This window comes from Doryrhamphus excisus, linkage group LG15 (assembly GCF_037039965.1).
Source record: "Doryrhamphus excisus strain RoL-2023G ecotype Guam linkage group LG15, RoL_Dexc_Guam_v1.1, whole genome shotgun sequence".
In the NCBI taxonomy this organism is placed as follows: Eukaryota; Metazoa; Chordata; class Actinopteri; order Syngnathiformes; family Syngnathidae; genus Doryrhamphus; species Doryrhamphus excisus.
In genome coordinates, this window is record NC_136371.1 from 5,343,274 (window position 1) to 5,365,869 (window position 22,596).

The window sequence follows — 22,596 nt, forward strand, 5'->3', positions numbered from 1 at the left end:
GTCACTAAATAAATACACCAACTTAAATCTGACAGATTTTTATTACAGCAGAAGAATAGAAACCTGAACATGTCAACAACACAAAAGCCCATTCCTCCGCCATCCCGACAATTAGTGGCAACGTCTTTCAGGTGTACGTTGTGACCACCATTAATGAAATACGTTTCACTTTGTGTCTGTGTGGGACAGCAAGCAGTCAGCAAATAAACTAAACACATAAAACCTGACTGACATTTCAGGAAATAAATATACATTTTGCTTTGTTTGACGCATATTATTTACACATTATTGTACAGTTCATAAATTCCTAACTTGCATCCGGGTTCTCACGCAAGAAATAAACATCTACAGCAAAAGAAGTGAACTAAAACAACTGAAAATACACAAGATTGTTGATTTCGGGCGGCTTGTGCTGACACCAAAGGTTGTCAGGCTGGTGTCTGACTACTTGTGTGTGTGTGTGTCTGTGTGTGCTTGAAGGTGGCCATCGTCTTGTCTAGTGGCAGCCGCAAGCTCTGACCACCATGTTGCGGTACTTCTTAAGGATGACATTGGAGCTGTCGTCGTAGTAGAGCACTGAGATGGCGTGGAGCTGCGTGGGAGCACAACATGGCTTGGGAACCGTATCCGGGTTGATAAAGTGAACCTGGGAGGAGAAGAAAGAAGGGATCATCCAGGTTAGAGCTGCAACAATTCATCGATGATTAATCGATTATGAAATTAATTAATTAATCTCCTACTATTTTGGTTTTGAAAGCAGACCTATTATCTTTGTGTTATTATTATATTAGCTTTAGTATATATTAGTTATGAGCTGCAAGTGGTTAGCGCGCAGACCTCACAGCTTGGAGACCAGGGTTCAATTCCACCCTCGGCCATCTCTGTGTGGAGTTTGCATGTTCTCCCTGTGCATGCGTGGGTTTTCTCCGGTTTCCTCCCACGTTCCAAAAACATGCTAGGTTAATTGGCGACTCCAAATTGTCCATAGGTATGAATGTGAGTGTGAATGGTTGTTTGTCTATATGTGCCCTGTGATTGGCTGGCGACCAGTCCAGAGTGTACCCTGCCTCTCAACTGAAAACAGCTGGGATAGGCTCCAGCAACCCCCGCGTCCCTCGTGGTAGAAAATGAATGAATAAATATATTAGTTATTGGGCTGCATGGAAGACCGAGTGGTTAGCACGCAGGTCTCACAGCTAGGAAACCCGAGTTCAATTCCACCCTCAGTCTATATGTGTGGAGTTTGCATGTTCTCCCCGTGCATGTGTGGGTTTTCTCCGGGGACTCCGGCTTCCTTCCAAAAACATGCCAGGCAAATTGTCCATAGGTATGAATGTGAGTGTGAATGGTTGTTTGTCTATATGTGCCCTGTGTGTGTGGTATAGAAAACAAATGAATTCATAGATTAGGCTCAAAATTCTATACCACTATTATGACCATTTGACTCACAAGGGTTTGCACAATGGCGTGGTTTGTGGCATTCATGTAGGAGTTGAGCGGGAAGGCGCACTCGCCCTCGCAGTAGTATGCTGCGTATCCTTCAGGGGCGATGATCCAGTCCTGGACACAGAGCAAGATTGTCAATTAGAAAGCAAACACAGAAGGAGGTTGTGGCTCCGATTGAGGGTCTCGTACCTGCCACCCGAGGTCTCGGAAGCTGACGTAGAGCTCGTGCTTCTTGCACGCCTGCTTTTGATCAGTGCTGCTGTTCTCTGTGCAAGAAGAAGGAGAGACATTTGTCATCGTCCGACAACAATTAGGCTCATTTGACAAAGTGCAGATCCAAACACAGACATTTCAACAGTCACTGTCGGAAATCACCTCCAGATCCAGCGGCGCTTTGCTAAAGGGGGCCACCCAGCTCAGAGGTCACACACTGCGGCAGCTTTGAATTTCATCTGGCCCAAACATATGTGCACACTGTTTGTGTTTACCACACTCATGTTAGAGAACAATAGTTTACTTTATAATCTTCTCTTATTCTGGTGGCCTCTGCAGCCCCGCTTGCGCATATCTGCCCCGAGAGGGGGTCCATATTGTCAGTGATCACGAGCGAGTGGTTCTCATCATCCACTTCGGATGCCGCTGGTGTAAAAGTTCCAAACAGGCCCATGTGTTTGTGGCCCCGGTTGCCCTGCAGCACGCTGCAGATGTGCTCCGCCATAAAAGCCTTTTACCTCCTCACAGGGAACATGGGCCCAACTGCTCTTGTAATGCTTGTGTAAATAAACAAAGGCGGCCGAAGGATACTCTGGCATTACGCTCTAATGCTTCAACAGTTCGTATAAACAAAAAATGCTCTCACGTCCAATGAAAGGTCATGAAATATGGCCTGCATGTTTGGTTGGGCTAAAAACGTACAATTATTTGTTATGCGTAACATGGCTGCTATGATGTCATTTTCTTAGAATGTGGGGAATAACGATGCAAGTTTAGATTCATAAATGGACAAACCGGCAGGTCCCTGGCAGGATGCCTGGTGAGAATACACCTTGCCAAGCTTTGGTGGTGGTGAGTCAAACAATTGAGTGAACCAATCAGCTTTCTTTTTCAGGAATGGGTGTGGTTTGGCAGTCTCTGAAACTGCTGGCTAAAACCCTGATAAGGGAGGGAATTTGAGGTGTGCTGAAAACGTGGTTATTTTTTGTGTTGTGTTCACAGTTACGTCATAAAAAAAACATTGTCTCATAACATGTTCATGTCAGTGATAACAATCATGATGATCGGACACCACATGATTATTAGATATCAATACAAAATTTTGTATTTTGTATTTTGGCCCCATAATTATGGCCTGTAACTTCTTGCTTAGCAGGTTTTGTGTGTTAGAAGCAAAACGGAAAGCATTTAAAGCATGATGGCAAAGGACACAAAAAAAGCTTATTAAATCCTACCCCTCCATCTGGTACTTTTACGATCAGTAACTGTTACATTTGTTCATTTCCTGCTTTCTTAATATCGTTTTTTTTTTTTTGGTCAGGTACCAAAGTACGAGGTGATATGACCATCCAATGACATAATGGGTACCATAGTAAGTGTCAATATAGTGATATATATAGCACATCATGACTGGTTCAAGACTCTTCATCCTTGTATTTAGCAAACATCAACTGCTTGTATTGTTTCTTGAATTGGCTCATCGTTGTGCATTGTTTGAGGGTCTCACTCAATCCATTCCATAGTTTGATTCCACATACTGAAATGCTATGGTATTGGATGACATTTTTAGGTAATTGGTTATTTTTAGCCTTATGCATTATTGCATAATACTAGACATAATAAGAGTAAACAAGAAACTTGTGCTCGTGTGGTGCTATAAATGGTTTCGTGTTCAGTTTTATCTTGGTGGGGGTTAGCCGGAACATTATTATGCTAGTTGTGCGATAATTCAAACCTGCAATAAAAGCCTGTTGTTCCGGTGATCAAGTCTTAAGATCAAGAATGCATTTTTTATGTCTTATATTCATGTTTTAATTAATTAGCCATTTTTTATGCTTGAAAATGCTTAATTTTTGGCAAAATTTGAGTCTTTTTCTTGATGTTTTTACTCTACTCCTATTTACTTTACTCTTCTCAATGGTATTTCCTCTTAATGGATCTGACTGATGGCATTCAATCATGGGTCTGCTGACTCAGCAGTCATTCTCTACAGGATATTTGTATTTCAGTATGGATGTGCAGTAAATTTGCACACAAGTTGTTAAATAAATAAAGTATATTTTCATCTGGACCATCAAGTGCCAGTCAACCATGCGACCTTACATCACATTCTGGCAAACAAAAGCAAATTCAACTGCATAAATGATCTTTGACTGCCTGTATAAACAGTTTCTTCCTTCACCTGCAATGTTGGCCACTCGCAGTGCCTCTTGGCTCTTGGCCCCTTTGGAGCGATTAGGGTTACGCTGCTTGGCGCCCCCCTGTGCTGAGCGAATGCTTCGCAGGTGTACCTCAGTGGCTTTGAAGAAGGCCACCATGAAGGGTTGTTTGTTCTGTGGTCCATTTCGACCAATCAACCCTGCCATGCGAGGATTAATGCTTTCTCCTGTAGAGGGAGACAAAAAGAGGGATGCGGATGAAATACTTTCAGTTGCCATATGTACAGTTAAATGGAAGTCTTTTCATCTTAGATTTGAACATATAGACTCCAGCATACCCGCGACCCTGGTGAGGATAAGCGGCATAGAAAATGGACAGATGGATAGATTTGAACATTGCCAAAGTTGAGGATTGTCACACATCTTCTTGAGGACTGTTTCCAGATTTTGCATTTTTGACTAAAATGCAGCCCAAGCATATTTAGTCCTAAACCTAGGCACCTGTAGGAGACCACTTGAGCTCCTCAGAGCCTGAACTGGTTTATGTGGTTTGCACATTGGCACAAGACCATAAAAAAAACTTGTACACAAGCAGAACCGTTTTAAAGTCTATTCTCTGAGCGACAGGAAGCGAATGCAGAGACTTGGACTAATATGGTCATACTTTCTGGTTCTAGTCAGGACTCGAGCAGCAGCATAGATCTGAGTGTCATCTGCATAGTTGTGGTATAGGACACTTTGCAGCTACATATTAGCTGGCCTAAATGTACAGATTGAACAATAGCGGCCCCACGACTGACCCCTGGGGAACACCACAGATCATATCCACTTTGGTCTGACACACAGTTACTGATTCCAACGTAGTACTTTCTGCCCTCCAGATAGGACTTGAACCATTTTAGAACCATTCTAACCTTTGTAATAAGATCACATGGTTTAGTGTGTCAAAAGCAGCGCTCAGGACTAGCAGAACTAAAAGCAAGACTTTGCCTGCATCTGTGTTCAGACATATATCATTATTTATCACCTTGATCAGAGCAGTGTCGGTGCTGTGGTGGCGTCTAAAGCCTGATTGGAAAGTCAGTAAGTTGTTGGTATACAACCTGTTCTAAGACTTGGCAGGTTTTGATATGGGGCAATAGTTGCTCAGCACTGTGGCATCAAAATTGTTCTTCTTCAGAAGAGGCTTCTGGTCGCCGCAAGCGTCCTTTGTGCCTGTCTGCACATGCTCACCACTAAAGTCTTCTAGGCACATCAACACACAGTTGTCGCAGCGTTCCCTCCCTCAACATGAATGCATTGCTTTTCCTTCCCTTGCGTGTTAGATCCTGCAAGCCTGCGAGAGATAATATTCCAAATCATGCTCTTGTGATCTAGGCTGTTTGTTGAGTTTTCACAGCCAAACACGGCGATGACAACCTCCCGCTGAGATGCTCAACAAGATGTGATGGTATGACATATTTACTGCATGCGTGCCAACCATGCTGCTGGTGTGATGGACGATAATTTATGATGTGATTCACAATTGTTCAGCCTTCTGCAAACAAAATTTGTGACCTTCTTTTCTGCTGTCTGTGTACAATAAACATGCTGTGGTGTCTCAGCATGCTTTACTGCGATGTTTCTACCCCTCAAAGCAATGACACAACTGCCATTTTTTTATTATCTAATTGGGTAATTTTTAAGTTGTTACCAGTTGAATACCTTTGCTGTCTATCTTTATCTCTCTAGCATGGATGTGTGTGACACTCACCGTTTGTGCCGTCCAGAGCCAACTGTAAACCCAGATTTCTCCCTGGGTTCAGGACCCAGTGGTTGCTGGTCGCCGTCACGTCAAAAACCAGCCAGCCCTCCTCTGCGGCCCAGATGACCCGTGAGTCCAGGAGAAACAGGTCAGACTCTCTGGGCACAACACAGAGGATGAGGGTGTGAGACTACTGGGATTCAGAGGATTTTTGGATGAAGGAGTGGGGGGGCTCCAGATGGGGAGGCCCATGGGCGCATTTCATTTTCTTCACTGACAATAATGGCTTTATAAATGACTATATACAGTCCATCAATGGTAGGAGTTTTGTAGCAGTGAGAGCCATAAAGTCAAATGGAGACACTAGAGCAGGAAAAAAGGTAAAAAAAGGACAATATATTTGTGCAATAACTTGCAAGTTAGTGTATAGTCAGGTACATTGTTCAACTCAGAACTTGAGTTGAACTGAATAGTAAAATCCCTTCTTTACGCACCCATTCATGTCTCCCGACCTATTTTCAAGTATAATGTGTATGATATAATGTTGTTTTCTCGTGTTTTTCAAACATGCATCCAAGTTGAGTCTGAGTGTATAGTAGTAGTATGGTACTTCAGACATGTTTATAAGTTTATATTAAGAAATATCATATGGTTAGAGCTGTATAATTCAACAGAAGGAAGAAAGAATTCTCATTAGCTATTGGGGATCATTCATTCACACCATATCTTTTACATGTCGACGCTTACAATAATTAATTTGGTTACATTTTAATTATTTCCTGTGTTTAACCATTTTCTAATTAATGAGAGAAGAACAGAAAATGTGCAACCTGACCTCTTGGATCAGTGGAAAGAGATGGATGAGTGGACGGATGGATAGATCAATGGATGGAGTTCCTCCCGCCAAACATTATTCATGCGAGCGGTGTCAGCAAACATACTGTATCTGTAATTATGGTTAAGATCTGTGTGCGGGAAAAGTGCAAAAATAGTCCAAAACGTAGGGTCAGTGCAAAGTACAGGTCAGTCCGTCCATGCTCACAGGAAGTGACAAAACGAGTGTGTTTATGTGAACTTTCAAGTAAACTCAGTAGTTGAAAGCAAGTGACTACAAATGTTGCATGGATGGGTTAGTAAGGGATTAGTATTATATTTTCCATAATGAATTTAAAGGCAACATTTTGCTAGTAATGAAGGTGCGGACCAGTACCTGTCGGAATGTTCCTCCAGCACCTGGTAGACGCTGATGCGGAAGGTCTCATTATCGAAGCGTTCATGAATGAAGTCTTTATAAATGCGAAACTCAGCAGCAGTGACCGCCTCGCCTTCGGGAATCTGGGATAGATCGAATCGGAATTCTCGATGATGCCGCCTCACTGGCAGGAATTCTGTGTCATGCTCTACTGCAGGAACATAAGAAAGGCGAAATGTTAAACAATGAGCTATTTTGCATCACATGAAAATACAAAAATATGTGTTTACTTTCCGGAAGCTGGTCAGTAAACACACACACACACACACAAAGCATGTTGTCTTCTGATTACAGCCTTCATGAGGAACTAGAAGTAACACATCTGGCCAGCACCATGATAGAGATGCAGGCGCACTGTGACAAGTTTACGAGCGCCACTCTTCTCTCTCCGCCCTCAGCCCCAGAGAGTCATCCAGTCCGCCCCTCATCTGGTTCTCATGAGTAGAGAAACCATGATTGGAGCATCCGAATCTTCTCCACAACAAAACTTTCGGAAAAATAAAACAAAAACTTATATCTGCCTGTTGGGACGTGACCACCGCCACCACCTCACCATGTTCCTCTTATATCCCAGCAGGACGTCCAGTGGGTCAGTACCACCATCTCTCATTATGACCCTCATGAAGACCTCACACACACCATAAGTCCGCCTTTCCCAAACTTTGGGTCGGTGAGTTTTTATTATGTTGTCAATCGTAAAACGCTGTAATACAGTGGCTCACAGTGTAAGGCAAGCGTCCTTTGGGAGGTGCAAACCTGAAATACTAAAATTAATTCTGTTCCAGTTTGCTGCATCAAAATCAGCTAATCTCTGTCAAAGCAAAACATGATACAGTCATGGACAATTTTATTCTATTTTGGGTATTGAGCAAACATGCATTGAAGTAAAATATAGTCGAATATATTATATTGGCCTCACAGCTAGGAGACCAAGGTTCAATTCCACCCTCGGCCATCTCTGTGTGGAGTTTGTATGTTCTCCCCGTGCATGCGTGGGTTTTCTCCGGGTACTCCGGTTTCCTCCCACATTCCAAAAACATGCTAGGTTAATTGGCGACTCCAAATTGTCCATAGGTATGAATGTGAGTGTGAATGGTTGTTTGTCTATATGTGCCCTGTGATTGGCTGGCGACCAGTCCAGGGTGTACCCGGCCTCTCGCCCATAGACAGCTGGGATAGGCTCCAGCACCCCCGCGATCCTCGTGAGGAAAAAACGGTAGAAAATGAATGAATGAATGAATATTATATTGGGGACCTGCACTGTGGGCGATTGGTTAGCGCGTAGGCCACACAGCTAGGAGACCCAAGTTCGATTCCACCCTTGGCCATTTCTATATGCAGTTTGCATGTTCTCCCCATGCATGCGTGGGTTTTCTCCGGGTACTCCGGTTTCCTCCCACATTCCAAAAACATGCTAGGTTAATTGGCGACTCCAAATTGTCCATAGGTATGAATGTGAGTGTGAATGGTTGTTTGTCTATATGTGCCCTGTGATTGGCTAGCGACCAGTCCAGGATGTACCCCGCCTCTCGCCCATAAACAGCTGGGATAGGCTCCAGCACCCACGCGACCCTCGTGAGGATAAACGGTATAAAATGAATGAATGAATGATTATGTTGAACCAGGCTGGACATGTTATGTTTTTATGTTTAAAAACGATCACACAGTGTTTACATGATTTGTTGTGTTTAACACTTCCATACATTTGCTTGGCTAAGGGCCGGACTAGGAGCAAATAAATAAATAAATATTCCTGACTTATATTTTAACTTTTGATTACTGTTGATCTTAACTCCACCCATTAAAACCTTTGTTGCTACTCAACAACTTCCTAGTCAAAACATGGTAAAAAAAAAAAAACACGGCAGGATTTATTTTTCAAACCGACACCACACCCTCAACTCAGGCACATAAACACGGCGGTTTAATGGGAATTTCTGATGACAGCGCACATGTTCTGAAGCAGCTGCGGTTGATATGAATGTGGCGTGATGTCAGCGTTACGCATGTTCCACTACACAAAGTACTGTGTGTGAGTTGTTTGACTCTCAGTGCACCTGCTGGTTCCTCCGCTCTGGTTCCTTTGATGCTTTTTCCCAGCACACTACATCCTGATTCTTTCATGTCTCTATTAAACCCAGTTGCTGAAGGGAATCAAACAGAGGACAGAGCGGGAGAAGGAGAATGGGTCTAATTACAGTTTAATACGGGACAGCTCAGCTCTTGCTTTAGGCTACACATGTCCCCATCTTCTATTGAGGCACATTGGACCAATTTATGAAAACAAAACCTAGACACTGTAGTTCAAGGTTGTGTAGTCATTATTTATCAATTCAATCATAATACAGGAATCATGTGTGTGCATTGTAACCGCATAGACGCAACACATTAATATCGTACAAAGGAGGGTGAACCAGCAACATGATTAAACATCTCTAGATTCATCGTGTAGCAAAAACAGTGTTCCGTCTTCGAGACACTGCGCCAGATTTGCTGTTACCAGTTGTGAGTCACATATTCTTTTTTGTTTGTTTGATATTCTGGTTGGTGGGAGCTCAGTGACATGTTTAACGCGCCTGTTTGGAACATGGCCGCCGGGGCAAAATTACCCATCTTCATTAAACCCCCAGCTTCATTGAATTTCAATATTTACCACAAATTGTATAAATACCTGACTTTTCCCTCTTCACCTAGCAGAAGGACTACATTTATTCAAGACACCGCTCATTGCTAAGACACTTTCAATTGCATTACTATTTCCTGTGTAGGTGGTAAGCAATATTTGTATAGTATTTTTGTAGATTAAGAAAGAATAGAAATGTGCTAATAGGAGTTTTGAATGCATTTTTATTTGGAGCCATAGAGAGACATGCTTGAGATGAGGATGCTGAGGTTCAAATTGGGAGTGACCAGGATGGATAGGATCAGGAATGAGTACATCAGAGGGACATTACATGTTAGAGGCCTTGGAGATAAAGTCAGAGAGGCAAGACTGAGATGGTTGGGACATGTCCAGAGGAGAGATAGTGAATATATTGGTAGAATGATGCTGCCAGGTAGGAAGCGTAGAAGAAGACCAAAGAGGAGGTTTATGGATGTAGTGAAGGAGGACATGAAGGTAGTTGGTGTGAGAAGACAGGGTTAGATAGAGGCGATTGATTTGCTGTGGCAACCCCTGAAGGGAAAAACCGAAAGAGAAAGAAGAAGAAGAGTCATTCTTGGTAAACGTTGGAAATCTTGCAGTGAATTATACAGGTGGAAATTGAATTATTTGCAAAAATGGCTTCTGACCGGTTTAGACTAGGTCAAACCGATTCAAACATAAAATCTTCAAAAATTGCACATCTTGGGAACTGAAAGTGGCACACAATGACCGAGTGGTCTCTGTGTAGTCCACATTCCAAAAACATGCATGTTAGGACTCTAAATTATATGTATGTATGACTCTAATTGTATGGTATGTATGTGAGTGTGAATGGTTGTTTGTCTATATGTGCCCTGCGATTGGACACCAGTCCAGGGTGTACCTCACCTCTTGCCGAAAGTCAGCTGGGACCCTAATGAGGACAAGCGATGGATGTATATACTGTATACTAACATCCTTCATCGTTAATCAGCTGCCAATTGCTTTGTGACGCCCTCTTCGAAGACTGGAATGGAGCACTGTCCACTACTGGTGATGTTCAAATTTACCAAAAGACTTAATGTTGTCTTAGTTTTGTCAGCACTCCGCCAGTTATAGTTCTATGCATTGTATCAGCATTGTTGTAGTATGTCTCTATTGACGTGATGGAAAACTGAAAATCTCAAAGAGACAATGCAAAGAATTCCAACTGACAGCTCCAATTATCCATCCAATTTGGACAAGTCTATTCCCTGGTCTGTCAGTACAGGTTTCTGAGGCAAACCACTTATCCCCTAACAATAACAGCTCTAGAACAGCTGGATGATCCTGTGAGATGCATTGTTTTTCTACCTCCACATATACAGTATGTCAAAGTATGAGTGTTGTTACAGCCTAACCTCCCCTTTTGCATTTATCGCAACATCACCCGTCACTAGATTTGGAAGAAAAAAGCACACTTTTTATGACATCCTGTAGGAGGAAGTACAAATGCACACCACAGAAAAAGGCAAGCACACCCTCTCTTTACTATGTGCTCTTCAGCATCATGCGCACACATGCACAAACTGACACAAAGTAGTGACTTCAGCAGACGGTCTTGTGCGTCACAGCACAGTAACACAATCATTATGGGTTCTTGTCATCCTCAATTATAGATGCAACACGTGCACAAGCACATAAAAGTGTGGACTCTTTCAGGTGCGATACGTGCACAAGTACAGTGCATCCGGAAAGTATTCACAGCGCTTCACTTTTTCTACATTTTGTCATGTTACAGCCTCATTCCAAACTGAATTAAATTAATCTCTTACCTCAAAATTCTACACAAAATACTCCATTATGACAATGTGAAAAAAGTTTTTTTTGACATGTTTTGAATTTATTAAAAATAGAAAACAAAAAAAATCACATTTACATAAGTATTCACAGCCTTTGCTTTGCTTGGGTTGGATGGGAGACGTCTGTGCACAGCCATTTTCAGATCTCTCCAGAGATGTTCGATCGGATTCAAGTCTGGTCTCTGACTGGGCCACTCCAGGACATTCACGGAGTGGTTCTGAAGCCAATCTTTTGAGCTCTTGGCTGTGTGCTAATGTCTACTGTCTATATGGTCAAGGTACATGACCAGTCTACTGAGGTCAAGAGCGCTCTGGAGCAGGTTTTCATCCAGGATATCTCTATATATTGCTGCATTCATTTTTCCTTCTATCCTGACTAGTCTGCCAGTTCCTGCCGCTGAAAAACATCCCCACAGCATGATGCTGCCACCACCATGCTTCACTGTAGGGATGGTATTGGCCTGGTGATGAGCAGTGCCTGGTTTCCTCCAAACATGGCGCCTGGCATTCACACCAAAGAGTTCAAAAAAAACATGCATAGTTTAACAGCCGACTAAGTCGTCCACAGGTGTTTGTTCCTCTGCCCTACCCTGGAACTGATTGATGACCAGTCGAGAACCTCAGCTGGGACAAACTCTAGTTCAGCATTATTGATTGGGATATAATTGGTTTCTTTCCCGTCTCCCTCTACTCACTCCTAGCCTCCATTGTCTTGCAGACCCAATACACTTCCCAGACACCTCAGCCTCCGGAGCAGCAGCAGACAGATCTGACGGCTCACATTAGCCCAAGTGTCTGCTCAGCACCATCACACCCCTCAGTAGCACCTTGCACACTTCCGCTGCACAGCAGGGGGCAGGGTCTCACCCCTGGCACTGCTCGCACTTCGCCTTAATCTTCACCCCCTCACTTTCTTAATCCCTTCCAATTCTCTTGAAATGACTGCCCCATCATGTCCATGTGGAGTTCATGAAGTCCAACAACGTAGATGATACCCATGAGATAAAATAGATAGTAAAGTAGGGATCATTTTCTGATAGTAGGAACATTGTGAGCCATGTGTATTTGATTGACACAGTATAACGATCGGCCTCTTTCTTTCTTTTCTCAGTTGCCTTGACTCCAACAATGTTTTAATTAGAGTCCAGGGAACAAGCAAGTCATAGTTTCCAAGGCTTTGCAGACAAAATGGGGTTTACAAAGAGGGGGCAGGTTGCTGAAGATGTTTATCCTAAAAAGCTTAAAGAGGGTTTGATCTGTCGGTTAACCACAGTCGGGTGATTACTATGTCAAGAAACTTCCTGCTGGCTGCTGACTACTGATGACATCATGCATGTGTGATGAATGCTACATCTTAGTCACACTTAACGAACTTTAATTGACTCTAGTGCAGTATTTTTGTTTATCCAAACCAAACCTTCATGGGACCTCTAGCTTGGAGGCCATCACAGGTCTTGGCCTTTCTCATCTCTCAGTGTAGCCATCAAACATCCCTCTGCGACCATAAAGCATCAAGCGAGGTTCCATCTCATGCTTCACTGGGCATCACTGACCAGAGATTTACTGTATACTCCATATGTATACACAGATCATGTTAGGGTCATATTTAACCTTTTCACACTTTCATTGATTTTTAGTAGCCATTATGAGCCAATAACTCTGTCAATGCTGAAGGGCTCCCTGGATTTGTTGAAAATTTTGTGTTGAGTATTGAGATACTTCCTGATTCCCATTACAGAGATCATAGTCTACTTCTACTCTCTCTTCCCTTCACGCCTGTGCTTTATGTTCAATTTTGTGGCCACAGGAGCCACACCCACCACAACCTTCCTTCCCGCATCTTATTACAGACCTTTACATTCAGTTCGCAGAGTGGCCAAGATGTCTTCCTGCATCCCGAAACAGCATCTGACCATCATTTTCAAACAATTTTTTTGAAGCTATAAATGAGTACATAATATATCATCAAAATGAGATGACATGAATAACATTTGAATGTATTTGAATTTGTAGTGTAGCCTTTAAATCGGTCTGAAGTCAGATATATTTTCTGTGTGTAAATACAAAAGTTTTTATATATTTTATATTATAACAATTTCAAATATATATAAATACACTTTAAGATGAAAGGGATACATGAATATTTAAGCTTATGTTTACATAATTCTTAACATGTTCTCAAAGATAATGCCTGTTTTGCCATGAGTTTTTCTAAAATAAATGTTTCTATTGTCAGTATGTTACCCTTGCGGCTCATTAGTCTTGTGGACACGTAATCTCGCATCCTATTTCTTTTTTATATCAACAACCATTAAAACGAGGGACAACAGCTAAATATTTGCTTAAAAAACAACAACTTGCCCATTCATAGTCGACGCACAACCAATGTAACATTTCATTGCTATACCATAAAACACTTGCTGTTGCTTTTACAAGCTTTGATCTGGGCCGCAGAGTCTGGTTGGTATTATACGACTTCCGCGAAGGCAGTGGTTCTCAATTATTTTCTGTCTTGCCTTCACTAGGAGACAGAATTTTTCTGTATAAACCACTGTATGAGTTGCTGGCATCAGTATGAATACGGACAGTAACAAACCTGCTACCCTTGAAGACACAATAGGTGGATAAAAACAGACAAAACACTACCAACGTATAATGCAGAATATTAAGCAACAACTACATGAGCTTTTGTGCCTTTATTCATATTTGTTTGCTAACTGCTCGCACTTGTGTAGAAACCGCTACAGGCAAAAATAGGCTTAAAAGCAAAGAAAATGCTCTCTTCTGTGTTCATTTTATATAGAGCCAATGTACTCAGAGTGACGTGCAGAGTGAGCCTTCTTGTCATCCAGCCGATGTAGCACAGAGAGACTGACAGATGGCGCCGACGCACATACACTTTCATGTCAATTTATCAAGGGTTCTCAATTACTGACCTGTTTTTTAAAATAAATAAATCGATATATCCGTTATTGTGACAGGCCAACCTGGAGAGTAGCGAAGCTTATTCAAGGGTCACAATGAATGACAAGTGTGAAAAATGGCTGGTTACTCATATTGCACTCCTGACACCTTCCCATGCCCTCTCAAGGGGGATGCACCCCTCTATCGGAGAAGCATTCACACTGTGCACATAGTGACTGGGCAGGGAAAGTGACTCTGTCGAACCACATGGCGTTCCCAAAAGAAAAGGGGATACAGAGAGACTGATTTAAGAACACGGTTGCTATCGTGATATCACATTTCGCTTTTTCCACCCGACCTGTTCCCTGTTAGCACATCAGTCGAGCTACTCTGTCAGCTTTTGTTTTGCACTCATGGAAGTGGAGGGGAGTTTGACATGCCGGCGGTCACTGATAAGGCAAGGCCAGTGTAACCCAGATGAAAGAAAAGTGGTGAAACGAATGGAAATGAAGATTTACTCCATCTTCCTGTGCACATTTTTTAAATCTAAGCTCACATAGGGTATTTTTGCAGTGGTCGTGTTTTCTACAAAAGAGCAGATTTTACTAGTTTACAGCAAAAATGTGAGCTGCAGGACAGCAATATAATCCAAATGACTCCCAGCATTCCTGGAAATGAAGGCACTCTGTCCATCATCAAAGCACAGCAAGAACACCCACTGCCTCATGCATCATGTCTTTTGGACACCACACCGCATTGTCAAGTTCCACCCGCTCTAGTGTTTCATCACTCCTCACAGCGAGCGCCACAGTCTGGCCAAGAGTGCAGAGAAGCTGCTGCATACTACCAGATGTCATTTTTGGGCTCCTGCGTTCAAACAGGTGAATCTCACAGATCCAGATGGCAGAAAAGCTGAATTTTTCTGGAAGCTGCACGTTAAATATGATCGTTAACATTCCTCATCTTTTTTTCTGGTATTTATTTACATTATAATAAACCCATCATTATAATACATCAATGGTGGGCATTAAAAGGAATGACCTGACAGGAATGCATGGCTATCTCTACCAACTGTAACATTCCTCTTCCTCTGCGCACTCCTTGTCCTTCCAAGGCAGTAAAACATACCCTCAATAACACTAATTAGCTCCAGGAACATTCCTTTTGGGCATCAGAAAAGTACAAGCATGTTTCTCTCCAAAGCCCACATTTAAACTTTTCATTCATGGGAGAAGTGCATTACATAAAGATGAAGAACGGAACTAATGCTGGGTGAGCTGCATCCATAGTGGAATGACCAGCTTTCAGCAGATGCTTGTGTATTCTGCCTCCATTTCGAGAGCTAGAACTTAAATAGGATAAATAGACAGAATATGTGTGTGTGTGTGTTTATGAGGGTGGGAAAGAGTGTGTTTGGGGTTCAGCGAAAGTGTGTATTCGTGCGAGCAAGAGGTGGGGAGTGGAAAAACACACAAAAGAAATTGAGAAAGTGCTGAAATGTTTTATGTCTGAGCACATAGGGGGCTTAAACCTCTGGTGGTGAGGGCCAGTGCTGGTGCTTGGAGACTAAACAACATCAAATCCACCTGGGACTGTATGATAACTAACTGAGCTGGCGCTGATAATCAATACTGTTGCTTCGGGAAGGAAAGGAGGGACATATGCTGTCATGTGCCCTTGCGTGCAGGAGACATGGCCAGACGTGATGGAAGAGGTCGCACTGAGGGACTGAGAAAAGATCAAGTTACGCTGCACAGCTGCTCTGGCCTGCAGACAGTGGGGAAACATCTATATTAACCTTTGCTCCACGTGCAGCCCACTGCGGAGGAATTCAAGGAGAAATAGACACAAAGGTAAGGAGTGTGGCGTGACTGGAGCGTGCAGGCTTGCAAAAACTCAATACATCCTTTAAATCTCAATTCATGTATTGATGTGAATGCTCCTCTGTGGTTTTCCAACAGTTTCACGCTGCAGGAGTAACAACCATGTTTTTGCTCCTGGGGGAGTGGAGAGGCCAGGTGGTACCCTGTTAGGTTACCAAGGTAATGCAGTAGATAATTATCTGCTAGGTAGACGTTACACACTTCCTCTCTGTCGCAACACACTTGTAAAGGGTGCTCATGACCTTAGATTTCACTAACTATTTGCTCTGTATTTTATTGTGTTATTCATTCTGTTTTTGGTTCCGCACTTTTCGCTCACTGACATCTCTTTTATGATGGTGACAATTGTCATTAGTCGTATTGTCATTTGACATTAGTTGCCCTTAAATCAGAGGTCCCACTGAGCCTATCTATCAATCTATCTATCCATCCATCCATCCATCCATCCATACATCCATCCTTCCATCCATCCATCCATCCATCCATCCACCCAACAAATCCATCCATCCATCCACCCATCCACCCACCCATCCGTCCACCCAACCCACCCACCCATCCGTCCATCCACCCACCAATCCACCCATCCATCCAACCATCCATACATCCATCCATACATCCATCCATCCTTCCATCCATCCATCCATCCATCCATCCATCCACCCAACAAATCCATCCATCCATCCACCCATCCACCCACCCATCCGTCCACCCAACCCACCCACCAATCGATCCATCATCCCACCCATTCATCCACCCAACCCACCAATCCATCCATCCATCCACCCAACCCACCCATCAATCCGTCCACCCACCAACCCGCCCACCAATCCAGCCACCCATCCATGATTAACCCATCCATCCACCCAACTCATCCACCAATCCATCCACCCACCAATCCACCCATCCATCCATCCATCCATCATCCACCCATCCACCCACCCAACCAACAATCCACCCATCCATCCATCCATCCATCCATCCATCCATCCATCCATCCATCCATCCATCCATCCATCCATCAATCCATCCATTGACATTGAAAGGGTTTCATTAATAACAATATATAACTATATAATAAAGACAAACATCAATTTAGAAACCACCGACCAGGCTCCTTATTAATACTATTACTACGGTTTTACTGTGTGCCATTTGGTGCATCCCTCCGCTCTACTCGCTGTCATACAACTCCAAGGAATTGATTGTGTCTTCCTGTTTGTGTTCTTTGATACCTCATGGTGCTGTCCTGCCAGCATTGATGTTTTTTATCGAACAAATTGGTACCTGGCTGTGCCGAACTGCATCTCTGTATACCTGGTTAGCTTGACTAAAAGTGGACTTCATTTTGGACTGTTTTTTGGGGGGGGGGTGTATGAATTGTATTTAATGTATTTATTGCCTTTCCAATTACAATTGCATTTCTATGCTTCGCTTTACAAATCAGTCAACACAAAAGCACAGCAGTTGGACTGAACTGAGGTGCACATCCAACTGTGAAGATGCTGTACCATTATACCCCTACGAAGCACCATTTTCCTGAGATGAAAAGTTTTTTTCATCTTGTTTTCGGTACAATAAATCACATCTGGGACGGATTATAGCAGCATAACAGAGAAATTTCTCTAACTCCTGCTATTTCACGATGACATGATCCACGATGATGACAAACTGTAACTTTTTGAAAGGCTTCAACCAAAAAAACAAAACACCCACTGAGAGTGCAGCCACACATGCTGCATTCCTTGTCTAGATCCTGAACATACGATGACAGTCACACAAACGTAGACCGTTGTGAGCAATTACATACCAGGGCTGCGTGATAAAAGAAGATGAATTATAAATTTGACAGATTGATTGCTTATGTTACAAAATAGAACAAATGCTTATTTAATTCATAACACAAAACACATTTTTGAACATTGAACTGATTTCTTTGAACGGCCTTTTTTAATACTACTGGAGTGCCTCGGGAGTGAGAGCAGGTTGTCCAGAAACCGGAAGGTTTCCTCCATCCCAGTCATTGTTATTGTGTCCTTGGGCAAGACGCATAACCAAATTTGTGTATGAATGTGAATGAAAGTGTGGTGGTGGTCAGAGAGGCCGTATGCACTAATTGGTAGCCATGTTTCTATCAGTGCCCCCCCAGGGTCAACTATGGCTACAGATTTAGACAACCACCACTAGTATATTACTGAGGAGTGCATGAATAATGGGCTCGTTTTGAAACACCTTGGGTACCATCAAAGACACTACATAAAATCTAATCCATTATTACTATTGCTGAATTACAGTGATGCATTCTGGGATACACAGAATATGCAATTTGACGCTAATTAAGAATGCAAGTCAATGGGGACAAATGTCAAATGAATCACATTCACCTCAGGGTATGTTCTCTGGAATTCCGGGGAAGCTGTGACCTAATGTTAGCGTGTTACAGTAAAACGCTAGAACCCTCCACACTCACCTCCCACACAAACACCGGTGACGATGTTGGGTTCTGTGTCAGTCATCCAGGATGCAAATAGCAGACATTAAAGTCACGCTACTTAACTGCGACTACACACGTAAATCTACTGTAGGTGGCCATTGAAAGCTGAGCTGAGTATGAATGAGTTTAACATGAACCAAAGTGAACTACAGAGCACCGACGCAGCGGCACAGGCCAAAAGCAATGCAAGCTGTAATTTGTTGTAGAGGAAATACTTTAATCCATTGTGGTTGAGAAATGATGTTGCCAGAAACCTCTGGGATTATATTAATACAAGATAATTACGGCACACTATAAAATCCCAGAGAATGCACTAACCAGAAGAGTGGATGCTTTATTGCTGCTAAGTGGGATTGATTCCTCCTTCCCCTCCACTCATCTGCAGGTACAAAGAGATGCTATATGAATATTTATAGAAAGTTTGATAGTGATTGAATTGGGATGGACGTCACCTCCTGCTAAAACGAGTCAATGAAATTTCTGACTTAGCTCACCATCGAGTGCTCTCCTTTAGTTTTACGGGCAGCATACACAAGGTGTTTGGGTGGCCCATGCTGCGTGTGTAGGACCGTGCATTCTAAACGAATGCTGTAAGCCATTTACACAGCTGGACTTCCATACTGAGGTGACTCAGAGAGAGGACGTCCCTGGATGGGGGGTCTGTCCCAAAGCCCGGCACCCACCCTCGCTGGCCTCTCACGCAAACTGACTACAAAGTATTTCAACTCTTCCGGGTGACGATGAAGAAGGATATGGAGGAACTATGAAACAGGTGTGGTTTTGAGCTTTTACACTAATAGTACAAAGTCTTCGAAGTAAAAGAGGCTTCTCAGGAAGTTGTCGGCTAATGCACCTTGGCACAGTAGCTGTGGGGACTGTGTTTTTAAATAAAAGCCACATTCATTCTACTCTCAGGCGACCTAAATAAAAATAAGAAGAAAACAAAACCACAATGAGCAAATGTGGAAAGAAAGGAATTTGTAAAGGAAATGTAGAATCCATCTGATTCTCCCTCACGCTTCTGTGAGTGGCAAAGAAGACACGACATGCTGTTTTGAAGACTACACGGTGCTATCACGAGTCAATTCAACCCTTGCTAGCAGATGTAACATACAAAGGAGAACTGAACCGCTGCCAAAATAATCACATCCTTGCCAGGTTCATAACTTCTGATTAACCTTTTAATGCATGATATGCGATCTAATCTTACTTGCCACAAATAAGCATCACCCTAGAAAGCGAGCACCCTTAGCTGTACACTTTGCAAGGCCTTTTGACTTTTGGAGTCTTTGTGGTTAAATCCATCTGTGTTGCAGCCCGTCAAAAATAGTCACAATGCAGCAGCTTCCACAGTAATTACACAGTGCAGCGGAGGAGCCAGTGTCACCTCCCTTTCTCCTGCCAAGACTCCTCCAACAATGATGTTTCCAGGAGTGTAAACATTTCAACTGAAAGCTGCATTTCAATGAGATTATGTCGATTTGAAAACATTTTACTTTACCCAGTACTATTCCACCGGAAACACGTTCTGAGCATACAGATCTCATTGTGTGACCAACTGCATCCGACTCAATTAAGCCCGGCTCAGAACCCGGCTGAATGGCATTATTCTGCAGTCCCTCTGAATTGAAGGGAGAACCCGCTGCACCCCAATCCCTATTGTGCAGTTGACCGTCTAATTCTTTAGATTTCACACGGCTGACATATCAGCGGCAACTTGCTCCAACATCAACTTCCAACACCTGAATTTTAACTGCTGCACAGCTGTTTGTAGCAGAATGGTGGATGTAAGTGCAGTCTATGTCAGTAATCCTGCTCTTTTCCAGGTGTACTCGGTACACTTTGACTGTGAAAGTGATCAGTCAAGTCAGCAGTTGACATATGTAGAACTGTAGGTTTGTAGAATTTGGTTACGCAACAGTGAACTTAGTGATCATCTACTATATGCACATGTTATTCAACATTGACATTGTGTTAACCTTGAAATTAAATCCAGTCAATCAATGAGTGAAAAGACATCCTACCTAGATTGACAAAGCTCATGACCATGTCTGCATCATTCAGGAAATTGTTGTCTTGTAAACTGGCGATGGGGGGACCCTGCGTGGTGAAGACTGGCTTATAAGGATAAGAGTATCTATCTTCGTCCCCTTCCGTGGACATGGCGTTGTACAGGTCCAACATGAACATAGGAGCAGAGTTGTGCTTGCTGTGGAGGTGCGGTCGCGGCCGGTGCGGCAGCCCCAAGATGGAGAGGATCTCCCGCTGCATCTCCCTGCGCTCCTGGCTCCTCAACCGACGGTAGATGAAGCTGGAGTGGAACTCGTTGTCAATGGAAACGTTTGTAAAAGACGTATCGGCTACGACGCAGTAACTCCAAATTAAAAGTAAAGCTGGAGCACGTCGGTCCAAAATTGGTGCCATAGCAGACAATGAATGGCCGTAAAAAGTACTTGACGCTGCTGGAAAAACTCTCCAAAAATGGATATTGAACTTTTATATTATGTTCAATATCCTGGATTAGCTGCCCTCATGTTGAGGGAAGGTCTCCCGAATGGAACATCAACTTCGTCTCAAAGTCCGATATAATGATGTTTGTACCAGGCGTGTGTGGTCCTCTTTCCGTCTTCCTCTCCGCAACTTGTGGAAGTGGACACTGGTGTGTGTTGCTAGCTACAAGTGCATAGTGGAAGCTGACGCCTTTTTACCAAGTGAACAACTTCGGAGGAGAGCTGTGATGGGAGGAGCAGGAGAGAAAGAGTGGGGAGCTGAATGGAGGTCACTTTGTGATCCTGCATCATTCCATGTAATGTATTGAGTGGGCAAAACATATAAACCATAATAAGATCATTTATTTTCCTTTTTGTCGAGTGGTCTGCGCGCTCGAGTGGTTAGCGTGCAGACCTCACAGCTAGGAGACCAGGGTTCAATTCCACCCTGGGTCATCTCTGTGTGGAGTTTGCATGTTCTCCTCGTGCATGCGTGGGTTCCAAAAACATGCTAGGTTAATTGGTGACTCCAAATTGTCCATAGGTATGAATGTGAGTGTGAATGGTTGTTTGTCTATATGTGCCCTGTGATTGGCTGGCGACCAGTCCAGGGTGTACGCCGCCTCTTGGCCAAAGACAGCTGGGATAGGCTCCAGCACCCCTCGCGACCCTTGCGAGGAAAAAGCGGTAGAAAATGAATGAATAATAAGATAATTTATTTTCCTTTTGTCGAGTGGTCTGCACGCTCGAGTGGTTAGCGTGCAGACCTCACAGCTAGGAGACCAGGGTTCAATTCCACCCTTGGCCATCTCTGTGTGGAGTTTGCATGTTCTCCTCGTGCAGGCGTGGGTTCCAAAAACATGCAAGCTTAATTGGCGACTCCAAATTGTCCATAGGTATGAATGTGAGTGTGAATGGTTGTTTGTCTGTACGTATGTGCCCTGTGATTGGCTGGCGACCAGTCCGGGGTGTACCCTGCCTCTCGGCCAAAGACAGCTGGGATAGGCTCCAGCTGTCCATGAATGAATGAATGAATTTTCCTTTTGTTGTGGATAGATATTCATGTAATTCTGTCTTGACTACTATGGTGGGTGTGCAGGTGCCTCATTTCACTGGCTTGCCTCATTTAAGGTTACGCCGGTTGTCTTTACGCCAAAGCAAATCTGTCCAAATGCCAGCTTTGAAACCATTTTGACCATATCCAAACTTTCTACTATGCTGCAGCATGCAGGACGTTTGTGACAAAGGCAGCAGTACATTGCAAAGGAGGGATGCAGATGTTTGGCAGCTGCCTGCACACTCCATCTGCCCCCAGTGCCCCAGCACCTCTTAAACACCAAAGTTTTAAGGAGCGCCGCTGACCTTCGCATGAGCTCTGTTCTCACTGACACACTTGAAGGTATTTGAAATGGCTGTTGAAGCACTAAACTCTTAAAATATTAGAGAAAGATGTTTCAAAGGCTCCACTTGAGATTTTTTTTTTTTTTTTTTAGTGCTGCAGCTTGCCAGTAGATTTTTATGACAATAAAATTAGAACTTCAATCGCACAGC

At 43.3% G+C, this 22,596-nt stretch overlaps 1 protein-coding gene across 1 annotated transcript; it reads right to left on the reverse strand.

Moving 5' to 3' along the window:
* Positions 1–22: 22 nt before the first annotated feature.
* Positions 23–21,218, reverse strand: bmp7b (bone morphogenetic protein 7b). The gene is made up of 7 exons (XM_058052106.2): positions 20,581–21,218; positions 6,773–6,965; positions 5,572–5,720; positions 3,842–4,045; positions 1,636–1,712; positions 1,450–1,560; positions 23–646 (listed from the first exon to the last, which is right to left on the reverse strand). Exons 1-7 carry the CDS (start codon positions 20,978–20,980, stop codon positions 497–499), a joined length of 1,284 nt encoding a protein of 427 aa, XP_057908089.2. The 5' UTR covers positions 20,981–21,218; the 3' UTR covers positions 23–496.
* Positions 21,219–22,596: the final 1,378 nt, after the last annotated feature.

What these genes read in the sequence shown, in the direction of transcription:
- bmp7b (XM_058052106.2), bottom strand. Translation starts at nt 20,980, where the DNA reads ATGGCACCAATTTTGGACCGACGTGCTCCAGCTTTACTTTTAATTTGG. An exon ending in CATGAGCTTTGTCAATCTAG is followed by an intron (nt 6,966 to 20,580) that starts GTAGGATGTCTT and finishes ATGTTCCTGCAG; the next exon opens with TAGAGCATGACACAGAATTC. An exon ending in CTGGAGGAACATTCCGACAG is followed by an intron (nt 5,721 to 6,772) that starts GTACTGGTCCGC and finishes TGTTGTGCCCAG; the next exon opens with AGAGTCTGACCTGTTTCTCC.